Source organism: Tachysurus fulvidraco, chromosome 26 (genome assembly GCF_022655615.1).
Source record: "Tachysurus fulvidraco isolate hzauxx_2018 chromosome 26, HZAU_PFXX_2.0, whole genome shotgun sequence".
Taxonomy (NCBI): Eukaryota; Metazoa; Chordata; class Actinopteri; order Siluriformes; family Bagridae; genus Tachysurus; species Tachysurus fulvidraco.
The window spans coordinates 7,113,663-7,141,470 of NC_062543.1; the positions used below are offsets into that span (position 1 = coordinate 7,113,663).

General features: G+C 43.2%; 1 protein-coding gene across 2 annotated transcripts in view; it reads right to left on the reverse strand.

Annotated features, from left to right (window-relative positions):
- The window catches only part of atp2a3 (ATPase sarcoplasmic/endoplasmic reticulum Ca2+ transporting 3), a 64,907-nt gene extending 40,081 nt beyond the window's left edge, over positions 1–24,826 (reverse strand). The window contains exons 1-3 of one of the 2 annotated variants that reach the window (XM_047809199.1): positions 24,336–24,826; positions 7,701–7,718; positions 5,800–5,882 (exon numbers count right to left, since the gene is read on the reverse strand). In XM_047809199.1, the coding sequence (XP_047665155.1) occupies positions 5,800–5,882; positions 7,701–7,718; positions 24,336–24,453 (219 nt within the window). In that variant the 5' untranslated portion in view covers positions 24,454–24,826. The remainder of the gene's footprint in view (positions 1–5,799; positions 5,883–7,700; positions 7,719–24,335) is intronic. The other variant, XM_027165064.2, reaches the window with a different exon arrangement.
- Positions 24,827–27,808: the final 2,982 nt, after the last annotated feature.

The following is a 27,808-nucleotide window of genomic DNA, read 5'->3' on the forward strand; positions in this document are numbered from 1 at the left end:
TCTCAAAAACCTGGACAGACTAAAGGACTAAAGTGCTGCTGCATCACTCTCTAAGTCAAGATGGAGTAAGTGCTAAAAAAAACAAAAAAATACAAATGGTAACACCTGGGACCTGGGATTCGAGCTCACGACCTTCTGATCAACAGTCCAACGCCTTAAGCACTAAGCGATGTTAAAAAGTCTTTTAAATACTAAAACTTCACTACAAGTGCAGCACAAGGTGTAATGATAAAGAGTGCAATGCAAATCCATTGGGCTGGATTTATTCCTTTTAGGTTTCTTAGCTTTCCCAGTCCCAACCAATCCAACCAATTATATAGTCCTACGTAAAAACCCTTAAGGCTGTCGGGAGGCAAACCAAAGAACCCAGAAGCTTTTATTATTTTAACTTATTAACTGCGATAACTTTCTAATGAATGAATTCTAGTTCATTATACAGTAGGAACGCAAACCCTTTTGCATGATCTAGAGAACAATTGTGTTAGAATAATATTTCAAGCTGAAAATTTCCCTGACTGAGTTTCAGTCTAAAGAAAGGTGTGAATAATTCTCACTAATTATAGAATTTATCTGTAGCATTCAGCTGTGTCACTGTGCCTTCTTCTGAATGCTCGCTTTCTCTTTTCGTCTCATCCTCCTAATCGAAGTGTTTATCCACAGTGGAGTCAGAGCTCAGCCTCCCTGCACCATTTCATTACACGCTGCCTCAGAAGGTTCCAGAGATTTAACGCGGCTGTGAAATACGATGATCGGCGGAGGGCGAGAGAAACGAAACGCGACGCACAACACCCCATAATCACGAACGCACGCTGTGCATATAAAGAGTGGCTAGGAGGAAAAAAACGAGACGGAGACAATGGGATGAAGCGGAGAGATCAAGACAATGAGAATACCGACAGACCGTTTGTTAAGTAGTAAAGACTCATGGCCGACTGCAGTGCGTCATTCAGAAATACTACCAGCTCCTAATTCCCTTCAGAGAATGTGAAGGTTTATGCATAAGCTTCTGTACTGAATACTGATGCACTTGGTCCTGAAGCAGATATTGAAGTTATACACAAAGCCAAAGAAAACTTTTTCTAGCTTCTGCCCTGATACTGTAAACCCCCACGTGACGGCTAACATCTTTTACTGGGTCTATATTCCACATTACCTGCACAATCCTAGTCTCAGACATGAGCTCTTTGTACACTTTCGCTAAGACGACCGACGACGGACTTGGATATTTCTGACCACACAAAACTCATGAGAGGACTACACAAATACAGGAGTGACAATGGGACATGATAGTCACAGCGTTCTAGACACCCTGTTTTATTATTCCTACCACAACACATCTCATCTCAAAGACCTGGACAGTCCTCTTAGACCAGCTGAGAGACGGTGGAAATATGTGCTGTGGTCAGATGATTCCAGCCTTATTTTGCCATTCACTAAATTCCAGGGGTTTCGTTACCATGACGTAAAGTGGGCGGGTTTTCCGAGGTCTTGGAAAAACTCTCTCTTTCAAAAAAAAAAAAAAAAAAAAAGAGCATACTACGGAGGACAAAACTGTAATATGGGTAGATTTATTTTAGAAAACAAATAAACAACAAAAAACTACGGTTAGGGTTAGATGATCAAATAGGCCACGCCTACCCGATGACGCAATATCTGTTACGCTGTTCTGAAATCCCTGGAAATAAGTGCCTGCAGCCTCGATTTTTGAGACAAATCCACGTCTCTGTGCCAAATAACAGTACGAACATCCAGAGTGTTATCAGTGAAAGGTGTAACAGCCAAACATCTGTCATGGTGTGGTTCGCATCAGGGTCTTGCATCTGTGTGAAGGTACCACTGACTGCTGGAGGTGTATATGGGGATTTTAGGGAGAGAGATACAATGGCATCATTTTTTCTTTCTAGGAAATGCATAGTTCTTTAAGCAAGGCAGTTCCAGCATGGCTCTGTCGACACGTGTGTGTACATGACTGCAGACTAGACGTGCCGTCTCCTGCTGAATATGTATGGCGCATCGCACACAGACGAAAGTCTTGTTCTGAGCAAATATGGCAAAAATTCAACTTGTAAAACATTTGAAACTGTTTCTGAACTGAAAAATACTAATTGCTGCGAGTTTCTCTCCTCGTTTCCTGAACAATTAAATGGAAACGTGATGCAACACGATGCTAAACATGATTGTTTTTTTTTAATCTAATTCAACTTATAATTTGTTTATTTTCACAACAAAATTAAAATTCTTCTCTTTGTACGTTTGTCAGTTAAATTAAACTGCATTTTTGGGAAAATGGGATTACGGATTAAAAACCAGAGGCTGAAAATCTGCTTTACAGTCAGAATTGATGCAGCACTAGTCACGAAGATCCATGAAGGTGTAGAGAAGTTAGTTTAACTCGGTAAGTTGAGTTGCACTGTGCAGCTTCCTGTAAAGACCTGGTGACTCACATTGGACAAAGTCTCACACACCTCCAGCCAAATTTCCAGTGTGGTGGAAACAAACAAAAAAAATTTGCCACCACTTTGCCTTTCAAATGTAGGAAGTGAATCTATTGTTCAGGTGACCTTCAGTTCTACAGCGCGCTCTGCTCGGAGCAAGCCGTAAGCTCTTAGTTTTACCTTTAAAGCCATGCCGTGGCTTGGTGTCATCTGCACGTTGCTGTTGGGTTTTCTTACTTTCTATTATATACGATGGATGGATTGAATGAGACAGATGGAGATAGATAAAAAAGAAAATAGGGATACAGAATACAGAAACAAACAAACAAACAAACAAACAAATAAAATTTTAAATAGGACACACCTAGTTTAAGAAGCCATAAATCTGTGTCTTCAAAGTGTGCTTGAGATAATTAGGACATTTTTCCGTCCAAGGCTTGTAACACTGTAATTAACAAACGCACACATCATGTACACCACCATCACAGTGATAGCTGTTGGATGAGCACCACTGAACTGGTCCGTATAACGTATAAGGCTCTGGGTTACAGATCAGATGGATGTAAAAGAAGAAGCAAACACATTTTAAGAGACAGAGCATTCGGACTGCTCCTGTGTGCCGTTACGCTTCATCACATCCATGACCATATTCTGGGAAGAAAATAACACTGTGATGGTGTTTTTAGAAACTAGTTTCTACTGGCTGTTGTTTTTGCAAAATGCAAAACCATCAGGACAGCGGAAATTTTAATATAATCAAAATGGCACACAAATGAGTCCGGCGAGCGAGCCCGAGTTCTCAGACTCTTTCCATCACGTGCACACGTTTGTAGAATGAGCTGTGTATGAACATGCAAATACACACACACACACACACACACACACACACACAGATGCTTTAGTGAAATGCTCAGATGCCCGAGAGGCCCAGAGGTGTCTGCATATGACACGTTTACTGTAGCAGCACAGAGAGATTGATGGGAGTCTTGCAGTCTGTAGAACCGAAGCTGACTTTAAAAAGTTCACCCCGTTTAAGCCACGACAGTAAAACCTTCTGTGTCACAACCGGGCCGCATACAGCAGGGCAGGAGTGTGCGCATGCGCGTGCATCGTGATGTCATAACGCCAGAAACATGAGGACTACTTTCTTTTAGAAATATCCAAAGTCAGATGGAAAGTTCATAAAAAAGTACATTCATAAACCTGGATTAAAAAAACAGACCCCACTTCTGGGTTTAACAAGCCTGTGCTTTGGAAAAAGAGTGCAGTCAAGTTGGAGGCCAGAAGTGCAGCAGAAATTAACACATGTAAAAACGAGCATGAGCAATTAGTCCTGAACTACTGAATAGAGGCAGAACTTTTAGCCTCAACACTACCGAGTTCAACTGTTTATTCAGTTTAACCCCCAAACACAGTGGGTTTGATTTTATACTTATGTAGTGGTTTTACGGCATCCTTCCATCTGTCCAAGCTTCATCTCAAGCTGTTCAACTCTGTTAGACTCGGGGGACCAAAAAAACCTGGAGATGTCATAGAGTAACAGTAAATATTCTCTCCTTCCATCGTTCTATCTGCCCCTACTTCTCCTAAAATGGGGCATGTTTTGAAGACTACACTGGGAAATCTCCTTCATCCTTAACATGAAATAGTGAGACGTGTCCGATCATTCATTCATTCAGTCATTCATTCATTCATTTTCTACCGCTTATCCGAACTTCTCTGGTCATGGGGAGCCTGTGCCTATCTCAGACGTCACTGGGCATCGAGGCAGGATACACCCTGGACGGAGTGCCAACCCATCGCAGGGCACACACACACACACACTGTGTCCGATTAGTTCCAGCTAAATAAAACGTATATAAAACGTGATCGGATGCAGAGTCGTCTCTCAAAGCCGTGTGCACCAGTTTAGAGATGAGTATGATGGAAAGCAGACAGACGTCGAATCCTCCGTCCGTCATTAGTCCGTAAGGAGCCATCGTTCCATCCGTGCCCTGTTCCGTCGTGCTCTGTTTCTCAACTCATCCACAAGTGCATTAGTGTAATATGAAGCACACATTTATTATTTTTCCACTTATTGCAGCCATTTATTTACTTTCTCTCTTAACAGTGCAGTCGAAAATAAAGCACTGGAGCTGAAAATCTAATTTGTAGCTGAATGAAACACAGAGGGTAGGAATAGCTCCGGGTTTAAGACTTTGGGCATTTGATTAGAAGGTTGTAAGGTAAATGTAAGATTAACACAATACAAAACAAAAATTTGAGATTAATATTAGACTGCGGTGCACGGTGACTTAGTAGTTAGCACGTTCGCCTCACACCTCCAGGCTTGGGGGGTCGATTCCTGCCTCCACCCTTTGTGTGTGGAGTTTGCATGTTCTCCCCGTGCCTCGGGGGTTTCCTCCGGGTACTCCAGTTTCCTCCCCCGGTCCACAGACATGCATGGTAGGTTGATTGGCATCTCTTGAAAATTGTCCGTAGTGTGTGAGTGTGTGTGAGTGAATGAGAGTGTGTGTGTGCCCTGCGATGGGTTGGCACTCCGTCCAGGGTGTATCCTGCCTTGATGCCCGATGACGCCTGAGATCCCCGTGACCCGAGTAGTTCGGATAAGTGGTAGAAAATGAATGAATGAATGAATGAATGAATGAATGAATGAATGAACAGTCTGAGGATGTTGAAGTCTTAAAAAGATGACCAATATCTGTATTTATTTATTTTGAATTGTACTTTCCCAGAGAGAGGTTCCCTGGTCGTGTAGTGGCTCTTCTGATCCTACGTTCTAACTGCCACTGTCTGGGTTCGACTCCCAGCCAGGGCAGTGCAGTGCATAAACCAAGTCTGGAAAGAAAAGTAGGCTCGAGTCCGTCATAAAACCTCTACGCGGATCAACGATCCACTGTGGAGACCTCAGGATACAGGAGAAGCTGAGAGATGAAGATGACTGCTGATTTCTCGGTCATTGTTTTTAATCAACATGAATATAATAAATAATCAGCACCACGTAACGTACAGCGTTAGACAAAGCCGATAAATCTAGAAGCCCAAGGAAACCGAAAATCTTGTATGACGAAGAAAGTTCTGTGTATTTCATGTACTGACCACTGCGCATTAACCACAGGCACAGGACATGCTTTCACGCATTTTTCGCATCCTTGAACTGCTGATGATATGCAAAAACTTATTACTTAGGTTCACAGTGTAGATTAGTGTGATTGTATAACAGGTATACTTTCATCTGAGTATAACGGCAATCTTTGGCCATTTCTTAATGCAGACAGTTCACTAGATATCTAGCAATGTTAAGAAAAAAGAAAGAGAGAGAGAGACAGAGAGAAAGAGAGAGAGCAAATAGAAAAGGACTTACGAATGACACACAGGCAGCGAGCAGTAGAATTCTGACAAGGAGATCCTCAAACTGCTCCACCACCAGCTCCCAGAGAGACTTCCCTGTAGAAAAGCCATGCACTTTCACATTAATGCCACATCATTTCTGCTTAAATACATATTGCTGATACTCCATAATAATAATCAACTGCTGTGGGATTGAACTGACACCCAAGTGGCACTATAGAGCTGAACGGACTGTGTAACAAACTAATTACGGCCTGATGGGACGAGGGAGTGATGCTGTGGTAGGAGAGAGAGAAAGAGAGAAAGAGAGAATATGAGAAAGAGAGAGAAGGAGAAAGAGAGAAAGAGAAAGAGAGAGAAAGAGAAATAGAGAGAAAGAGAGAGGGGGAGGGAGGGCAAGAGAGGAGAAATCAAGAGAGAAACAGAGAGAGGGAAAGAGGGAGAGGGAGGGAGAGGGAGGGAGAGAGAGAGAGAGAGAGAGAGAGAGAGAGAGAGAGAGAGAGAGAGAGAGAGAGAGAGAAAGGGAAAGAGGGAGGGAGAGAGAAAGAGAGCTTCTTTTTTGTGTACGTACCAATATACAAACTATATATACACACTTCATTGGATTGTGTGACTGACGTGTGTATGTATGTGTGTACACATGTATTTGTTTTTTTTCTTTCATTTTACTTTTTCTTTCAACAGTCTATACCTGTGAAAATAGCTTTGGCGACATTGTCCTATAACCCAGTCATGCCAATAGAGCTCATCTGAACTGAACTGAACTGAGAGAGAATGATAGAGAGAGAGAGAGAGAGAGAGAGAGAGAGAGAGAGAGAGAGAGAGAGAGAGGATGAGATACGAGAGTGATGAGAGTAGAGTGCGTGAGTGCTAGTGGAGAGAGAGTGCGAGGTGGGAGAGTGAGAGGAGGGTGAGAGAGCGTGAGATAGAGAGTGAGAGAGAGAGAGAGAGTGAGATGACACAGAGAGAGAGAGGAGGGGTTTGTTGGGGGGCGAAGAGTAAGAAGAGAGAGAGCAAAGAGAGAGGGAGAGGGAATAGAGAGAGAGAGAGGAAAACGAGAGAGAGAGAGAGAGAGAGAAAAAGGAGACAGAGAGGAGAGAGAGAGAGAGAGAGAGAGAGAGTGAGGGAGAATGTGACAGAGAGGGGGAGAGAGAGAGAGAGAGAGAGAGAGAGAGAGAGAGAGAGAGAGAGAGAGAAAAAGAGAGAGAGAGAGAGAGAGAGAGAGATAGAGATAGAGGGAGAGACAAAGAGAGAGAGACAGAGAGAGAGAGAGAGAGAGAGAGAGAGACAGAGAGAGAGAGAGAGAGAGAGAGAGAGAGAGAGAGAGAGAGAGAGAGAGAGAGAGAGAGAGAGAGAGAGAGAGAGAGAGAGAGAGAGAGAGAGAGAGAGAGAGGGCAGGGCCTAACCTAGTATCACTGAGAATGAACAAGCTCTACACAGACACTTTATGTAGACGTGACACAGTGTTATTACAGGCTTTGGGAATGTAAACACAGCCAATGAAACACTGGTTGTTTGTGTCTGAACGCCACTGCCTGATGTTTCCATCCTGAACATTAGTGTCCTTGTTTCCGGCACACGCTCACTGTGTGTGTCACTTCCCAACATTAGTTAAACATGCGTAGGAATGCCTGCGCTTCAAGGCTACTGATTTACACCACAACGTTTTGTGTGTTGATTTCAGGATTACTGAAGCAGTGAGGAGACTTTTAGATAGACTGCATAGTTATAAAGTTGTGTAGGGGGCAAGATGCTGTGTGTGTGTGTGTGTGTGTGTGTGTGTGTGTGTGTGTGTGTGTGTGTGTCAGACATTGTGCATCTTTTTCTATTAAACATGTAGATAGCTGGGCTTCACACGAACTACACCTTTCAAAGACAGAGCAGTAATAAAGGGATGGAAAGATCAATATTTACCTTCCTCTGCTGGGAGTTCTGTCCATCCAGCCACCCCGCATGATCCGTTGAGGAATGATAGAGAGAGAGAGAGAGAGAGAGAGAGAGAGAGAGAGAGAGAGAGAGAGAGAGAGGTGTTAGCAAAGCCACATTGCAAACGTTTTGTTCAAACAGTAGCGTTTTGTTCTTGTCATGCCGGCTTTGTACAGCAGCGCCTTTATCCCCGACTCTAAGTTAATTACACAAAGACACAGAGCGATGATCTGCTGTGAGATTCAGGGATTACTAAAGGGATTCTGGCTGGAGGAATCACTCTGTCCCCCAAAATAATGATACTAGTTCAACCAGAGAGCAGGCAGTGCAGCCAATGTTTGAAATAAATAAATAAAATAAGAAAATTTTAATTTTTTTTATTTGAGAGGAGATATATATATATATATATATATATATATATATATATATATATATATATATATATATATATATATAAAAAGCAACCCAAGTGTGATAATCTTCTATCAAACTGTTGTCCAACTAGTAAAAAAATCACAAGGAGGCTGTTCTCAGTGCTCAGTGCTCGCAGAACTGAAGTACTACTGCTTCACTGCAAAAGATTAAAACAAAAGAAAATTAAAAGAAAAAAAGAGACTTTGGCAAAAAAAAAAGGAAAACCTGACAAAAGAAAGAAAGAAAGACAGATACAGTACAGTAGATAGATAGATAGATAGATAGATAGATAGATAGATAGATAGATAGATAGATAGATAGATAGATAGATAGATAGATAGAAAAAAAAGAATTTAATGAAGAAAAAAGAAACAACAAAAAGAAAAGAAAGAAAGAAAAAGTTTATCAAAAGTACTGTAAGTTTAACAAGAGAAAGAAAGAAAAAGGTTAATGAAAGAAAGAAAATGAGTCAAGCACACACACACACACACACACACACACACACACACACACACAAACACACAAACACACACACACACACACACTACGGTATTGTACAGCTGCTATATTTGCCACTCTTGCTCTTTTCTCCTGTACAGATGAACAGCTCATGCTGCTTTGTATCTGTTGAATGGTTTCTGACACTCGAGCCATCGGTTCCTTTATCACTGTGTGTTCAGGAACTGGCCGCTACGCAGAAGGTGATGAGGCGAGCTGTGTGAACGTGTGGACTTGTAAAGCAGCGTTTCTCTCTGTGCTCTGTAAACGCTGGAGCTGGGTGAGAGGCAGGAGGCTCAGATCAGTAGGAGGCCTACACACTGCTGCTGACTCACTTCTAGAAGCTTCTCACTCAACAGTGTGTAGGAGCAGCAGAGCATGTGGAGAGTGGGAAGGAGCGGTGAGGAGTATGATGGAGCATCTTTCCCACACACACACACACACACACACACACACACACACACACACGTTACTCTCCATCCTGACTGCCACAGTAATGCCACAGAGATATTACAACTGAATGAAGACAAGTTTGTCTGAGGATTTAAATACCTGTGTAACAATGTTAAAAATCACTTTAGCCGAAATTGCATTAAACCCGTCTGCCGTTCGCTACTGCCGAGTAATCAGACGCGCTATTCCTCAGCAGGTTGTTTAGCAATAAACAAACGAGGGAAAAAAATACAAATAAAAAAACCCTTGAGCTCTGAGGCTCAGAGTGATGAAGTGTAGGGTTCAGAGTGAAGAGCGGTGATCGCACTTCACTTCTGATCTCTAGTGCAGAATAGAACAAACCGTATCGCTGTGCCGGACTGTCTGCAAATACAGCTTTTCATTGGCACGGTAGCGCACAATAGTTTAAACGCAGTGATTTGACCAGATGTGATTCGTCTAAAATAAGTCTGCAATTCTGGAAAATAAAAAGCTTGGATAATGCATGGAAAGTTGGGACGGGCATAAGGAAAATGTACAGTATGTAAATTATTTCAACTCTGTGTCCACATAACAACAAAAAGCAACAAGAAAATATATATATGATTCCAGACATTTTCAATGTAACTGAAAAGGATGCATTCATTCATTTCACCAACACTTGTGAAACTCCACTGAGAAATGCTCGAGGTAGTCAGTCGTCTTGCACAGATATCCATATCATATTATATCTTGCACACTGGAGGTCGTACATGGAGCATTAGCGGTTAGCATGTACGCATGGATGGATCTTGCATAGTTTATCATGTTTATTTTAACAGTAATATCCATATTTATCCACTATATGACCAAAAGTATGTGGACACCTGACCATTGTACCATTGTGGTGAGCCTTCTCTAAAACTCTTGCGATAAAGCTGGGAGCACACAATTGTCTAAGAAGCCTGTGTATGCTTTGGCGGTAGGATTTCCCTTCAGCGGAACTAATGCCCCTTTTCCACCAAGGCAGTCTGAGTGCTGGTTCGGAGCCAGAGCCTAATTTAAAATCCGTTCTTTCTTTTTCGACACCCAAAGCACCGGCTCTGAACCAGGAAACGTGGTTCTTAAGTAGCACCAAAACATTGCTGGTCTAGACTTAAGAACCGCTTGCGTCAGGGGCTGGGGGCGGGGTTACTGTGACCAACAAGAAAAAGGGAACGTCGTTAGCGCCATTTTTAAATCATTTTAAATCAGGATTCTCCACGTTCGGATGCCAGTGTAGGTTCACAAATCCATGAGCAGTAACAGTAAAGCAACATCCGCCATTGTTGATGTTGAGTTTGTCGTGCTGCAATAACGGTGCTGTGTAACGTGACACGTATACAGTGACGTCAGACTTGGCTCTGTGATGGCTCTCTAGCCCATGGAAAAGCAAACCGGTTCTTAGAAGGCTCGCCAGTGGAACCAACATCGAACCAGCACCAGCACTAGCTCTGAACCAGCACCCGGTTCTTTCTGGTGGAAAGGGGGCATAAAGAGGCCAAACCTGTCCGTGCACGGCAAGAGACGTGTGCACAAAGCCAACTCCATGAAGACATGGTTCACTAAGATCGGTGTAGAAGAACTCGAGTGTCCAGGAACCAGTTCCTGACCTCGGTAATCCCTACAGCGACGCTCCGAAATCTAAAGGAAAACCGTTCCTGAAAAGTGGAGCTTATTATATGACAAGGAGAACAAAACAACTCGCGGTATTGGAAGGAGACCGGACGATGGTGTGAGGGTCAGCTGTGATAGATACTAAAATAAATATACGATAACACTTCTCAAAGTATGATGTTTGCGTAAATAACATTTACATGTGTTATGAGCATCACTCTAGCGTGTTATATGAATGTATAGAAAACAGAGTGTATGGTTTGGAACAGTCATTAAAATGTTTCCGTGAAGGATCAAACCTGCAATCGCTACCAAAGCTACAAGTGTGTGTGTGTTTGTGTGACTCATACTGGTTTGTAGGAAAAGTGACCCAGTGCAAGCAAGCTCGCTCATCCCACAGGTACAATACAATATAATACAGGTATAATAAGGAAAAGTAATCCTGTCCTGATGGGGTTTAAGAAATCTAGGATTTTGTGATAAATCAGAGAGAAGTCTTTACTTTGTCTCTATGATCCATGCTACAATCCTGTGTCCTTAACGCGTCGGCTCTATTAAGCACTCCTGGCTGCGTCTACTGACATGTCACAGTATTACAGTTGTGCATTCATTAGAGTGGCGTGTGTGTGTGTGTGTGTGTGTGTGTGTGTGTGTGTGTGTGTGTGTGTGTGTTTTCATGTGTGAAGCTCTGTCAGTCAGTGTAGCTCACTACAGCTGGCCTAACAACAATTACAGCTAGCGCTGTGACAAGTCAACAGAATCTGACAAACACTGACAATAAGAACACAAACTGGAGTAAATAAATAAATAAATAAATAAAAATACAACCAAATCAAGGAAAAAACCTCGTCAATGAGCCTAAATATATTGAATAAAAATACACGGCGTCACTACATTCTTTGAGCGTGCTTGTGGGCATGTGGATGTGGCTGTGTGTGTGCATGCGTGTGTGTGTATGTATGTAAATGTTGCTCTGTCTGTGTGTGTGTGTGTGTCTGTGTGTGTGTGTGTGTGAGAGAGTGTGTGTGTGTGTGTGTGTGTGTGTGAGAGTGTGTGTGTGTTTGTGTGTGCGGATGTGGCTCTGTGTGTGTGCGTGTGTAAATGTTGCTCTGTGTGTGTGTGTTAGTGTGGATATGGATCTGTGTGTGTGTGTGTGTGTGTGTGTGTGTGTGTGTGTGTATGCACTCTGCTCCAGTTTATCTGTGCTTATAGTTAAACAGAAACTGATGGTGTTTCCTTGCTGTTATCCAAATGGAAAACCTCATCAATTGTGCGCTGATAAAAGTGAAGGCTTTTCTTTTTAATCAGTCAGGCTCCCGACTCCACTGATAAAAATAAATAAATAACAAACTTTTTTTTTTTTTAAGGTTTCATGCCAGAAACCCAACACATTCATGTGCAAACAATGGCCGCCAAGCTGAAGGACACGTGCGGTGGAAACCAAAACAGACAAGCTAACCTGCACCAGTGGGCCGAGGATCAAACAGCGCCTTGAGAACATGGAAAATGGAAAAACCATGACGGATGAGGGGTGAACTGGCTATAATGAGGTTTTACTTTCGACGCATTTATCCCTCTTTGATTTGGTTGGGTCGCTGAAATTGTCTGGCACTGACAGACAGGGAGGGTGAATGAACTGCAGGAGAGTCTCGCAGCATGAAAGAGCGAGAGCCGAGAGCTCGGCTTTGAACAACAGAGAAGAGGCACCTTTTCATCCGAGAGACGGGAGACGACTGAATGGAGGTGTGTGAACCCCAAGGATGGACTAGGCGTGCTCGGATAAACCCGAGACGTCTCCTGGTACGTGACGTGCTAATAAAAATAATCTGCGAACAATTTCTTGGCAGCTCCTGAACCTGTTGAATGAATGGAGTCTGAACATTTGTCAACAAAGTTTGCAAGTGAAAACTGATCGTTGTGTTTGGCAGCCTCACGTTTACGATTAGGTAACTGGCCTGTGGAAAGAAGCCGTACGGCTAACACACACGCCGCTCGAGGGGACGTGTGGAAAAACCTGACGGCTGGGAAAGGGGAGAAATGGAGAAATGTCTCCGTCCGTCCCGTTGTCCAGGAGCTCGTGTGCGTCTTCATGTGCACGCAAGGTCAAATCCTGTGTGCGTCCTGTTACTGTGACTCCCTGGCAGTGCTGCTTCTTTTTCCAACGCAAGTTTCCTCTATCAGTTACCACCACACAGCAAAAGTTAAAAGCATGCTCTTAATGGCTTTAATGGGAGACAGACTGGCTTCGGAAACAAGCCAAGAGACAAAGAAAGCCTTGGTGAAAAAGAGACGGGGGGGAAAACAGAGAGGGAGAAAGGAGGGTTGAGTGGGGTTTCCCAGCCTTCCTGTGCCAAGGATTCCCTCCATGTCATCTGGGCCTCGATCTGCCCAGGCACATTCCAACATACTAACTTCAGCCAGCCAGCGCGCGCGCGCGCACACACACACACACAAACACACACACACTCTTGCTCCCACCCTCTCGCTCATGAAAACAAGTGCCAGCCTGTTTACACACCACCAGGCAGAGGAAAGGGGGGAAACACTTCCTGGAAACGGTTGCCAACAACACAGAGCTCAGAACGCATGTGTCGAAGGAAGCGGGAGGAAACCTGCTGGGTTCCAAAAGCAGAACGATAATAATAATAAAAAAAAATAAAATAAAATAAAAAATACACAAAACTAGCATCCCACTTTAAGAGTTCAGACATTGTGTCTTCCCACATCTATCGCCGTCGTACATTTCCTCCTACGCCGAAGCGCAACGTACAGTCACAACTCTCCAATGAACCCCTACTGAAGACCGCACAAGGCTTTGTTTGAATCAGAAATATGTGAAGTTCTCAAAAACAGTCGCCATAGCACCCAGGCTGGCGGGCGCTTCCTCTGGCCTCTACTGGCTAGCTCTGCTCGCTCGCCTGAAATAAAGGTTATGTAACATGACTACAAACCGTTCGTGTGTGTCTGAGCTGTTCAAGCTTCGTATACAGCGGCGGTTTGTGGATCATGTACATTGCATCATTTTAGTACCGAATAATTGCAGCTGACGGCATACAGCTAAATACACTACATCTAAGTGTGTGCTCGGCCACAAGGGCCAGATGGCAGGAGCTAAAATATCTCCCTCGGCACCTTAAAATAACACGGAGTGCACTGGAAACAGTCGTAAGGGTCATGTTTTGCCAACGTGAGACGGAAAGCGAGAGCTTGAGAAACGGCACGGACGTCTGAGTACCGATCCTATTCTGCCGCATGCTGCGTGATAAGATCTGGACGTGTGACGATACAGAGTAGCCGACTTTTGGTTTCTTAGCAAACATCTTTCAAAACGTCTCTGATACCTAGAACGTGTTTGAAAGGTGTGAACACAGACCAGCCAAGTTCACATAAAATCAAGAGGTTCGTGTATAGGAGCAAATCACTATCACTTTTTCCTGCACATGGTCCATAAACTAACATTCAGACGAACAACGAACAACGGAGGTGACGTGTTCTTATGGAAATACAACGTGAACCTTTGGTACGATAGCGGCCGTGTTTATGCTACTGTGTGCCGAAGGAGTGGGTCACAAACGGAGGTCTTACAAAAGGATGACAATAAGACTGAACTCGTATCATCCACAGAGTAAAATGAAGTCATCTTGAATAAGCTCTCTCGCTGGAGACGATCACTCGGCCGAGTGTCAGGAGGTTCAACAGAAAACGTAGAAGAATGGATGGATTCTGTGAACATTTCAAATCTGGTTCTGTCTAAGATGCAAAGTGCAGGAAGGATAGAAGTTAGACACTGGAAGAGAAGAAAGAACCAGAGGTTTATGCCGGGTTTAGAGGGAAAAAGCTGCCACTCGACTGTTTTGGTTGAGATGTAGACACTAGGAAAGGTTAGTCTACCCCCCCAAACCAACCCCCACCCCGTCACCATTAATCATCATTACCATTAAATCTATTTGTAGAGTGTAAGGTTTGTATGTTTAAGGTCATGCATCTTTAGGCTAAAATTACTAATACTTAACACATGTCTAGATAATTGTCTAATGTCAGCTTAGTCAAACATTACGTATAGTTCACGTTAACGAACTATACATTCTCCACTTACCTTAAAATGACGTAGAGACAAACGAGGCGAGGCGAGGCGAGGCAGGCGGCGGGGCTTTCGGGTTAATATTGGTGAGTTAAAAAACACCTATGCCACAGTCAGTCGTTCCGTATTCATATACTGAGCAGCAGTCAGTCGTTCCGTATTCATATACTGAGCAGCACGTGTGGCGCTTTTTTGACAGGAAGGAAAAAAAGTGTGTGAGAATTTCTGCGTGCCGACTCATGTACTCTGTCCTCTGCTGTCACATGATCCGATATGTTCCCATGTAAAATATGTAAAAGGTTGACAAACATGATGGATTCCTCGACTGGATGAATGGATGACTTCACCATAACCATAAAGGCTGCCTCATAATGACATAAATGGTGACTGGGCAAGTTATGAAGTAAGCAAGAAGAGACAGAAAGCTGGTCAAGGGGTTCGTTAGTAATTTCACTGCAAATTTTATTGCAAATCAAGAGTCAGCTACAACCCTCACTAGACCCCCTGCACTGAACGACCCTTCATCTGGCCCTCACCCGCCTGGACAATAAAGACACTTATGTACGAATGCTGTTCATAGACTTCGGTTCAGTATTCAACACAATCATCCCTCAGCACCTGATTGAGAAGCTGAGCTTGTTGGGCCTGAACACCTCCCTCTGCAACTGGCTCCTGGACTTTAGTCAGTCCGGATCGAGAACAGCATCTCTAGCACCATTACACTGAGCACTGGGGCCCCTCAGGGCTATGTGCTCAGCCCAGCGCTGTTCACTCTGCTGACTCACATCTGTGTAGCAATGCACAGCCTGAACCATATCATGGCACGACCGCGGTGGGTCTCATCAGCAAGAACGACGACAGCATACAGAAAGGAGGTGCAACAGATAACTGCCTGGTGTAGAGCCAACCAGATCATCGACGGATCATCCGCAAAGAGCGCCAGGCGCAGCAAATCCCTCTGTGTTCATCTGGCGATGGAACTTCACCTGGTCACTCAACACCAGCTCCATCACCAAGAGAGCGTCTCTACTTCCTGCAAAGGCTGGGGAAAGCCCATCTCCCTCCCCCATTATGCCTATGTTCTATAGACAGACCATTGAGAACATCCTGAGCAGCCGCATCACAGACTGGTTTGGGAATTGCACCGTCTTGGATCGCAAGACCCTGTGGCGGATAGTAAGGACAGCTGAGAAGATTACTGGAGTCTCTCTGCCACCTCTCACGGACAATTGCACCACACGCTGCATCCACAAAGCTAACAGCGTTGTAGATGAACTCGTCTGGAAAAAGCTACCAAAGCTTTCGGGCCCTCATGACCAGACCTTTGGAACTTTGGAACTGTGTATCTTACCACAAGTCATCAGACTTCTCAATATCTTAACTGAACTGTACCAAGCACAACACACACACACACACACACACACACACACATCTCTGCGGACTGCACTGATCTGCACCAAATACACACTCCAATATACATCCATTTCTACAGCACCTCTGATATCAAACTGTATACATGCTGTCTTGCTCAACTCATTACAAAACCTCACGTAACTGCTGCGTTTGTTCATTCCTGTATTTTTTTTTTTAGTCGGCACTGCTTTTGTGTATTGTATTATTTGTTTGCACTGTCTGGTTGCACAGATGCACTTTACGTGGCTAGGACTAACTTACATAAGTCCTTGGCTGCGTGTTGTTTCTGTAGCGCCGTGGTCCTGGAGAAACCTGGTCCCGTTTCACCATGTACTGTTTCAGCTATATATGGTTAAAATGACAATAAAAGCTACTTGACTTGAAAAGCACTCGAGAGGTCTTGTGCACTGTATTCTGTCGAGTTCGAAATTTGGTTTGGTCTCGACAGGGCGCTCCTGTGCAAGGCTGATAAAGTTAAGGCAGAAAGGATAACGCGGTTTGTTATACTGTGACTGCCTTGTGCTCGCTAACCTCGGCCCTGTGGCACGCATGCGACCTTCCTGAAGACAAGAGGATGGACACACACTCTTACACAAACACATGATGGCACAAGAGGGCAGTTCTTTACAACTTACCCAGTGTGTCTAATTCTAATCATAGACCAAACCAGCATTAATCATTACCCAAACCATATTACTATATATAACTCTGCAGTATCTACAATGGACTTTATTAATACGAGAGGCTTCCTCGATTAGTCCAACATAACTGTGAAACCGCTTAGCTTTGCTACATCTTCACTACATACAGTGGCACGGAACAGTGCATACGTTCATGCTAAGCTTGAACTGAGCAGGGAACTGAAAATCAGAAAACACAATGACTTCTCAGAAAAAGCAGGATAAGACTGACAAAGGTTGTAGCCAATCGGCGGTGAGGATTAGCAACGTTCATTCCCCCATTCCGGTTCAAGTTTATTTTCAGGAGGTCCTGAATTAATAGAATAGAACAGGGGCATAGGAGCCTTTATTATCGCCACATATACATTACAGCACAGTGGAATTCTGTTCTTCACATACCCCAACTGTGGAGGTTGGGGTCTGGGTGCAGGAGCAGCTATGATACAGCGCCCCCTAGAGCAGGGAGGGTTGAGGGCCTTGCTCAAGGGCCCAGCAGGGGCAGCTTGGCAGTGCTGTGCCTTGAACCCCGATCCTCCGATCAACAACCCAGAGCCTTAAATAGTTGAACCACCACTGCCCCAATTTCTTGTTATGATTCCAAATTCTTTTGCAGTTGCAGTGTTTTGTCAAATCGCTTGTGTTTTTATTGCTCGTGCTAATGTTTTTAGGATTTAACGGTTGGTTTTATTTTTTATTATTATTTTCATAGATGTGATGATCATGTCTCCAGTGCAGTATGAAAACCATTGAATTCTGACCTCTCTTCAGTGAAGTGGACAGATGGAGAAAGGCGGAGCTTAGAGTTCCCGAATGCGTAGCACTTTAAATTAGGTTAAATAATAATAATAATAAGAAGAAGAATAATATTAAACTGGGCATCTCTGGAAAATTGTCCATAGTGTGTAATTGCGTGAGTGAATGAGTGTGTGTGCCCTGCGATTGGTTGGCACTCCGTCCAGGGTGTATCCTGCCTTGATGCCCAATGACGCCTGAGATAGGCACAGGCTCCCCGTGACCCGAGAAGTTCGGATAAGTGGTAGAAAATGAATGAATGAATGAATGAATGAATGAATGAATGAATATTAAACTGTATAGATTTTGATCCTATGCATGTCGATCAGTACTCAACCCAGAGAGAAAGGGGTTCGGATTGAGCTCAGAGTTACTGCAGGTCTGTGCTAAAGATAAAGCAGCCTCTCATTCGCACAGACAGCATCTTCACTAAATCGTGGGTGGGAGAAGTACGGACGTAAATCACAACGAGAAGCGCTTCGACGTCGTCACCTGTCGGCCCTCGACAGCTGCATTCCGACATGAAGCGAGCGAGGAGGGAGCTTGCCTTGCTTTTATGTGACAGGTAAGTTGTACCGTGTAGAAAAGTTCAGGTTGCAGTGTAAACATGCCTTCTCAAAGAAAGCAGGATGTAGTATAGCATTAGAGGCGTTTCTTAGAAACCAGATCTCAAGGAGACGGGAAAAGTCAAGGCGTGTTCCCGGGCCTCGTTTTGTTGTCTTACGAGTTCTGATCGGAAAAGTAAGTTATTCATAACAAGTTCTGGATGCAGGAAATAGTGCCATGACGTGTTTTCTGTAGAAGCGGTTTGTGTGTACCAGGAATCACCTGTTCCTCTGCTCTCAGACAAGCCTAGACCTGGCTCCAGGATCCCACATACACACGCAGGCATGCACAGAGACGTGTGTGTAGTCGAGCCGAGCTACTGTAACAAGGTAACGTGGGTAAAATGGTGGAAAGACAAAGAAACAAAGAGACGCGACAAGCCGTCGGAGATGTGAAATCCGACGGCAGATACGAAGGGAATGAATCGGAAGACGCTGCTTACACAAAAACGCAGTACACACAAAAATCTAGCTGGGGGGGGGGGGTTCCTAGTATCCCACAAGCGCTCCTGTGTTTGTGTACTTTTACATGAGTGTGGGAAATAAACAAGGTGTTTATTCAACTCCTACTCAAAGCATATATCTGGGGATGACAGGGAACACTTTTATAGGCTGATCATACCACCGTGTCTTATTAACGCGAACTCGTATAATAAGACTAGCCACGCGACCGAGACAAAAGTAATGGCACCCTGTACATTTTTTTTGCTTTGTCCTAAGAAATCGCATGCAAACACGTTTACTAACCAAACGATTCATAAATCATTGATTCAAATGATTCATTTCAATATCTCTGTAGGAAAACAGGTCTTATGTAGGCCGCGTTAAATAAACCCGGTGATACGTATCAAGTATCTCAAAAAACAGCTTCCAGTATCGCAACACATTACTTCTGCTGCATCACACTATATTACACACAAGTTCTGCTATTAAAGTGCGAGGCATCACACTCTCTCTCTCTCTCTCTCTCTCTCTCTCTCGCTCATCGTCGGCCGCAGAAACACACGCAGAGTAAGTTAACAGTCTGCAGGGGGAGGTGTTGATGAATGCCAAGGTGGGAGGTGAGAAGGAGAAATGAGTGACAAGTTAGCACACATGCACCTCTAAATTAAACAAGGAGGAGAGAAAAAAAATGGACAAAAGAGAAAAAAGCCAAATATAATCTTGTAAACACAGCCAGTTCCTCTTCGAGCTTTGTGAAGCAGAATAGACAGAATGCATGATGCGTTGTCTTGCTAGTTTAATAAAGAGCCTGATGTGAAATAAGCTGCAACAGCAAAGGCAACCTAACACACCACAAGCCTCTGCACAACTTCCGACTTCCCTTCTTTACAGCTCCTTATCGCTGAGCAGCAGCTACGCACATGTTGTCTAAAGCACGCTGCCGCGGAGACGCACCGTTAATAAAGACCGATGGTGCTTAGGAGCAGATCTGCAGTATAGTCCATCAAAATTCTTTCAAAATCAGAGGAGTCATGGCCCAGGTGCAGAATTTACACAAACATCATCTACACACTGGCTGTAAAACACATCTGCACTCGGGGAGAAGAACTTCTGCTTCCTCTAACAGTCGCTTCACACTGTGGGCCTCAGAAGTGCGTAAACAGAGGTGTAAAAATGTGAGGCAGCATAATACTTGGAATTTTTTTTTTGCTTAGATGAGAGAAGCAGAGAAAGAAGGAGGGAGGTGGCATAACACGTGGGAACAGTATCACACCTCCGGTCAGGCGTGCAAACGACAAAAAGAGAGGATTTTTTTTTCTTCTTCTATAGATGAAACAGAAATCGGACCGGAGATGACACACGCACGGCTGGACGTGGTGCAATTCCGACTAGTGTGTTTAAGGAACAGGAACCCTAATGTAATGTACTGTATGTAACGAAATGTAAACAAACACTTGTCAGAATCTTAGAGCACTGCTTGAGTTTTGTGCAAACTGGTACGGACACGGTGGACAGTCTCGGCTACTTATACGGCGGCGACGGCGTACGCTACTCGTACCCTGTGGCACCGCCAATGGGTGAAGTCAAAAGATTCCTGCGCTATAAGTACTGCGATGCAACAATGCAGAAACGATTCCTCCAACAAAATATAAACTACCGGGTCAATTTTCACCATTCTTCTTATTCTTCTACAAAAAAAAAAGTCGATAGCCAGCGCCCACTGTTACAAACCTCTCCACAGTATCTTTGGAAATCTGATGTGAGGTGTGCAAACAAACTGGATGGTGAGGTGACCAAGCAGGAAGCGAGGACGTATCTCGGCATCGCCTTTACATATCGTCACCGTACTATTTACCATGTTGTTGTGCGACAAGCTTTGAGCTTCGGGTTCGTCCCATATGATCTGGAAGCGGTCTCGATCCACGGAATCCAAAGAAAAGCAGAATTAAAGGGGCAATAAACATCTCAGGGCTCAGGCCTTCCACCTTAGTAGCCCCACAGAAGTGAGGAGGTAAAGTGAAAGCACAGAGATCAGTAACTAATGAAGGGATAAAAAGTTCCAGAGAAACTAGGAAGTGGTGGATAAACTTAGTGTTACAAAGCCATGGTTGATAAACGGCTGCTTACGAACAGAACAGCAATCACACCGAGAGAAAATCCTGTAAAGATAAACCTTTTTTTTTTTATTTGTTTGTTTTATTCAAATGTTTTTTATGTTAACTTTGTTTAGAAATGGAGAGAAATGCGTGAGAGAACCAAAAGATGTGAATTTTTCACCCTGTGTCCATCAGGTTGGCAAAACCAGGAGATAAACAGACTGATGGATGCCAACATGAGGAGGAAAAAAAAAACATTTATTAGATGGTAAACAAAACAGTGCTGATTTTAATGATGTGTCAGGCTGTTAAAGAGTAATCACTAAAGGGTTTGGGGCAGAACTGCTTTCCACACACTCGCACACACACAAGCATGCACACGCACGCACACACACACACACACACACACACACACACACACACACACGCACACACAAGAACTCAGGAATTCAACCCACATGCATATAAACAAGTCCTGACAACAGCAATCAGCCAAAAACACCTCTAAGAAAAAAACATAATAAACTACCGCTAATAGGCATAAACATAGTTAATTAAAAAGCCATGTCCATGTGGTGCCATCTGTCTGTAACTTTTTATTGTTCACAATCAATGTGGCGAGGTGGGAAGATACACCTCGTAAGTGTAGTGGAGGGTGGAAAAAAAAACGCTTCATTGAAGAAGTAAAGTTGTTAGGCTCTAGGTATAAAGTGAGCAAACTCAGGCGGTGGTTTCTTGAGTGAGCTCAGAAAGGCTGAGGGTATTCCCTGTGGCTTTGTGCTGCAGAGCACCAGGAAGGAAGTTGACAGCTCAGAGCGAAAGCGACACTATCAGCTACGAGATGTCGTTTTTTTCCACCAAGTCATCAGAGCTTGAATGCCCGGCGAGATGCTCGAACAAAAAAGTATGTAGCCGCTCTCGTCCGTGCAGTTGGCATTCTTTCACACTTGACCTTAGCTGAACCCGTTACCCTGACAAGCAGGACAAATAGCAGCACTGATGACAGGTGAGATTCTTCCAAGTCCGGTGTGTTCACTCTGTTAATTAGTAGTGACAGCACAACGTGTGTATCACTGCCTAGAGAACAGTGAGACCATCACATAACCCAGATGACTTTGAGCCTCAGTTTCTATTCCTCCACCTCACCTTCTCACCATCTCACCCTTCAAACACCACAAAACACCACTCATGGTCCTCATAACGCTTTATTTCTGACTGCACGATCACACCCGCGCTGTACTCGCTTGCACTCGTGCTCTCGTGAAGCTCTGACACTATTTGCCACCCTCCTCATGCAGGACTAGCTGCCTGAGCCTTTACTAAAAACAAATCTCATATCTCAGAGTACACGACAACCCTGTTCTGCTTATGTCATCGATCGGTGTGATCAGAAAACAGTGATCTTCCATGTGAGCATGAGGACATAAATCAGGACATAAATCCTGTCCTCCTCTTGGCGACTGTTAGATGAGGGTCACGCTTTAAATGGAATATTTCTGACTCTACTCTAACATACCAATCCCATAGGACTGTGTTACGACATGCAAATGTTACCGGTGATGCTGAAACGAGGCAGGCAGCCGTAAGGAGGACGGGAAAGACGTTCAAAAATGACCTGGTAACAAGTAAACAAGGCAAACGATTGCTTCACCCGAGTGCAGGTTGACAACAGCTGCTTTTAAAGAGCAGATGTGAAAGTGAACAGTGCTGGCTAACTGTGCGTCTCAGTGACAGTGTGCACCAGGGCCTGAAACAAGTAACCTGAAACAAACTGTTTCTCTGCAGCATGTCTCTATGTCTCTCTTGAGGAAGTGGAAAACAGGTTTCTCAAGTTTTACGCCTGCGGCACTGGTCGCAGGTGCGTATTCCAGACCCTTTATCACTTAAACGCGTCTGTGTTGGGTCTGTGGTTCGATCTGTCGTTGGAGGTCTTCTCCTTCTCTATGGTCGCTTGTGTGCTTCAGGGTCTCGCACGGAGCGGTTACGGTTTTGTCTTAAAACTTCTGAGCGTTTATGCAATACTCGTGCATTAGTGTTGCAACGTGACACTTTCCAGTGAATCAGACGCCGTTTTTATGCCGGTTTAGATGCCTTACTGTCCAACCAAGGCACATAATTACTTCCTCCCTCTGGCTGATTTTAAAAAGACATCTAAATGTAATCTACAAAGCCAGAGCGAGATCTTGTCTACATCAGAAATGAAGCAGGTTCGACAAATAGTGCTAGAAACGCTGATCTCAGTCCTGCCTGCCGTCTCGGTGACAGTCAGATGAATGAAGTCGTTAGCACATACTCCAGAAACACAGAAGTTGGCTACAGCTCAGACTAAAGCAAACTATTATTTTTCTATATACACACCATCCTGTCAGATATCTTGAGAGGGAATTGTGTGACATTTACATCCTACAAAAGGTCTAATTTAAACAGGCTTCGACGACGGTCTAGTTCAGTGTAGCTTGCACATGGAGTCGTACAGCTAATAAAAGATTAATAAGCTACACTAGCTATCAATTATCATGTAGATCACAACAATTCCTTTTCGGATAGAATATTTATCAGTACACGTATTAGCAGCGTGTGACGTAGGTGTTACTCAGGTGAACGAGCAGAAACTAGGACATTGTTGTAAAAGTCTTCACACAAAAGCATGTTGTTCTCTTCGTTCATTCATCTTTAGTAATCGCTTTATTCTGGTCTCAAGGTCACAGCAGGTCTGTAGGACCCTCGTGCAGGGAAAAATGGGCTAGGAGGCAGGTTACACAGTGCGAATGGGTTACCAGTCCTTCACACAGGAACGTACACAAACTTTAGACTGGCTAATTTATTTACCTACTGCTATGTTTTGGGAGGTGGGAAGAAACCGGGTAAAGCAAAGGAAAAAAATAAAATAAATTTGAAAAAATAGAATTAACCCTAAAGGCGACAGACACAAACTACTAAAACTAATTGAATGAAATATATATATATAGAAATATAAAAATAAAAAAAACACAGGATAATGTGCAGGAATTAACCTAAGCTTAAACTATATGCAGTTCCACTTGAGCTATGAGATGCAAATAAATAAATTTGCAAATGTAAAGATGGCTGTCAGGGAAAGGGGGCGTGGCTTATGCTAAGAGTTATAATGCTAAAAATATATAAAGAAAAATTAAACAAACAAACAAACAAATAAATAAAGGTAGGAAATACAGGTAAAATTGTATTTTGTATAAACATAACACGAGAGTGTCTGTAATGTGTGGAAATAATTTGCAAAAGCCAAATTAGAGAATTTTGATTTACATTTACAGTTTAACTAACTCCATAACCTGCACAGCACTGCACGAGCGAACAAACTTCCTGTATAAGAAAACACCATCATTTTTCGCAACAAAATATTTCAAGTGAATTGCTTAACTTTTTTTTTTTTTTTTTGCATTTTTCTCACTAATTTAAAAAGGACCTATATGGAATAAATGTTCGGGGTAAACGAACGAACGAACGCACGCGCGCGCGCACGCGACAGGTAAAAAAAAAAAAAAACAACTCACCGTTCGGTCCATATTTCTCGAAATTGGCTTTGACTTGTTCCGTCGTCAGTCCGGTGTTTTCGTTCACGTCGAAGTGCTTTAAAACTTCGGACGCGGATTTAGTGTGAGCGTCTTCCATTTGTCTTGCTGCAGGGGGGCGACTTCCTACGGACAGCCGAGATTCATGTAGTTTTTCTTGTTTTGTTTATAAATTAATTCTCAATTGAGGTTAAAACCGGTTTTCCACCGAGGTCCGTTCTGTAGACCGCCAAGCGGAGGTGGGTTCACGTTCACTTCCACCTGCCCCTTCTGCAAGCTGTTCGCTTTCAAACCGTCCTCCTCTCTCCTCCTCTTCCTCCGCTGTCCTCCTCCTCCTCTCTCCTCCTCCTCTCTCCTCCTCTTTCCTTCGTCGCTTCGAGCTTCAGCTCTTCACTTATAGTACGAAGGTGTGTTTCAGTACCGGGTTCTCTCTGTGTGTGTCTCTCTGTCTGTATCTCTCTCTCTTTCTCTCTCTGTCTCTTACTCTCACCCCCCTCTCTCACTCCCTCTATGTGTCTCTCTCTGTCTGTCTGTCTTAATCTCACTCCCCCCCCCTCTCTTACTCTCCCCCCCTCTCTTACTCTCTCCCCCCCCCTCTCTTTCTCTCCCCCCCCCCTCTATTACTCTCTCCCCCCCCTCTCTTACTCTCTCCCCCCCTCTCTTACTCTCTCCCCCCCTCTCTCTTACTCTCTCTCTCCCCCTCTCTCTTACTCTCTCTCTCCCCCTCTCCCCCTCTCTCTCTTACTCTCACTCTCCCGCTCTCACTCTCCCCCTCTCTCTCTTACTCTCACTCTCCCCCTCTCTCACTCTCTCTCTTAATCTCACTCTCCCCCTCTCTCACTCTCTCTCTTAATCTCACTCTCCCCCTCTCTCACTCTCTCACTTAATCTCACTCTCCCCCTCTCTCACTCTCTCTCTTAATCTCACTCTCCCCCTCTCTCACTTTCTCTCACTCTCCCCCTCTCTCACTCTCTCTCTTAATCTCACTCTCCCCCTCTCTCTTACTCTCACTCTCCCCCTCTCTCTCTTAATCTCACTCTCCCCCTCTCTCACTCTGTGTCTCTGTCTGTCTGTCTGTCTGTCTGTCTCTCTCTCTCTCTCTTAATCTCACTCCCCCCCTCTCTCTCTGTCTGTCTGTATCTCTCTCTCTTTCTCTCTCTCTGTGTCTCACTCTTTGTCTGTATCTCTCTCTCTTTCTCTCTCTCTTTCACTTTCTCTGTCTCTTAATCTCACTCCCACCCCTCTTTCTCTCTGTCTGTATGTATCTCTCTATCTGTCTCTCATAAACACACTTTTGTTTGTGTGTGTGTATATATATATATATATACTTGTTGTATTTTTATAGTACAATATAATATACTTGTGTTGCATACTTATAGTACACTAGTATACTAGTATGTGTTTATAATCGATACTTATAGTACACTATAGTGTGTGTGTGTGTATTTTATATATATATATATATATATATATATATATATATATATATATATATATATATATAATATAACACATACCAGTGTACTATAAGTATACAACACAAGCACGTGTTATTTTCCACATATACAGTAGGTGTAGTATGAACGCTCCTACTGGCGCTGATGTTACCGTATGACTTATACAATATTTCTATCATAACTATCACACGGAATGATGTTAATTTCCTTTATGTAAACAAGAATTTGAATGCGCTTCCTTCCGGTTTTTTCTTCTCCCCATCACAATTCGTCTGTCATGTGTTTTGTTTGTGTTTCTGATATCGGAAGTCGTTGATATGACGATTCTCGCGCGCTCACTGCGTTAAACGCGTCCTATATGGCTGAGTCCTAAACGCTGACGTTTCCCTACATACGTGCACTACACGCTGCTGTGACACGACCTAGTAGTAGTGCACTGCGTGTTCAATAGTGCGCTATTTAAGATTGTTCCGTCATCTACGTCATACACTGCTGTAAACAAACAGGCTATTTCAAGGAGAATAAAGTAAAATACTAATATTTGGAGCTGAACTGGAAATTTAATTGAACTAATAGCTGGGAACTAAACTGTACTGTGGTACACTATGTATCTTTTACCATGAAAGGTACATAAAGTGTTGAATTAAACACCTAAAAGCCACACTATAAAATGAAATTAAATGTACAATCGTTCTTGATAAATAAATAGATAGATAGATAGATAGATAGATAGATAGATAGATAGATAGATAGATAGATAGATAGATCTTGATTTATAAAGCACTTTTAAAACTGAACACAACATGCTGTACATCATAAAACACAGATAATAAAATAATGTAATATTAACCAAATAAAACAATAACGGCAATAAATCTGAATTAATTTAAATCCAGGGAATAGAATTGGGTTTTTAACCGGTTTTTAAACAAGGAAACAGTGGGTGCCTGTCTGATGTACAGAGGCAAGTTGTTCCATAGCCTAGGAGCAGAAACAGAGAAGTCTCTGCGTCCTCTAAGCTTCCTCTTTGACCTTTTGGTGTCCAGAAGCATTTAATCAGCTGACCTGAGCGAACAGACAGGACTGTAGGGGTGGAGCAGTTCCGTAAGATATGTCCAGAACCCTAAACTTTAAACTGAACCCTATAATACATCAGCAGCCAGTGAAGTGAGGCCAAAATTGGTGTTACATGGTCACCAATTGAAGGCGAGACAGCGAAGACTGGATAAGACCAATATATAGTGCGTATGTTAAGTTGCAAGTATGTGAATGAAATCATTTTAGAGAAATTTACCAAGGCTATATTTAGTCTAGGCTACATTTAGGTTACCAAGCGTGTATATATATATGTATATATATATATATATATATATATATATATATATATATATATATATATATATGCGGCAGATGATGATAGCCTTGTCTGAAATAATAGTAATACATCTAACCATTTTTTTGTAATAAGACAAACAAATGCATTGTAATCATTATTATTAGAACTGTTATGCCTTTTTTATGAGATGACAGTACTGGAGCTTTATCTATAAAGCAGCACTATTCACAAAAACATCCACTTTGTCTAACAAGCTGGTCAAAACTACGATGTACTTTTACTGTTTTAGTTCTTCACCTTTTCAGTGTTGTTCACTTTAGTTAGCATTCCAGGTAAATGGCACATGATGACAGAATGTACTGTACCAGAACAAAATCAGAAGCATGACATCGATGCACCAGAGCAGCATTTGAGAACAGGCATGGTGTAGCCACACACCATGATTGCTGGATCAAAGCTGGATTGTCTTATGATGCCACATCATGGATGCCACTAGGTAACTAGTACATGTACAGTTCTTTCAGTTAGACCAAGAAGACAATTTACCATATACTCGTATTCGGTCTTATAACTCATACCAGTTTTATGCCAGTCTGTAAGTTGTAACCTATATGTAGATAAGCAAACAGGATTAATCACATTTACCATAACTGTACCCACAA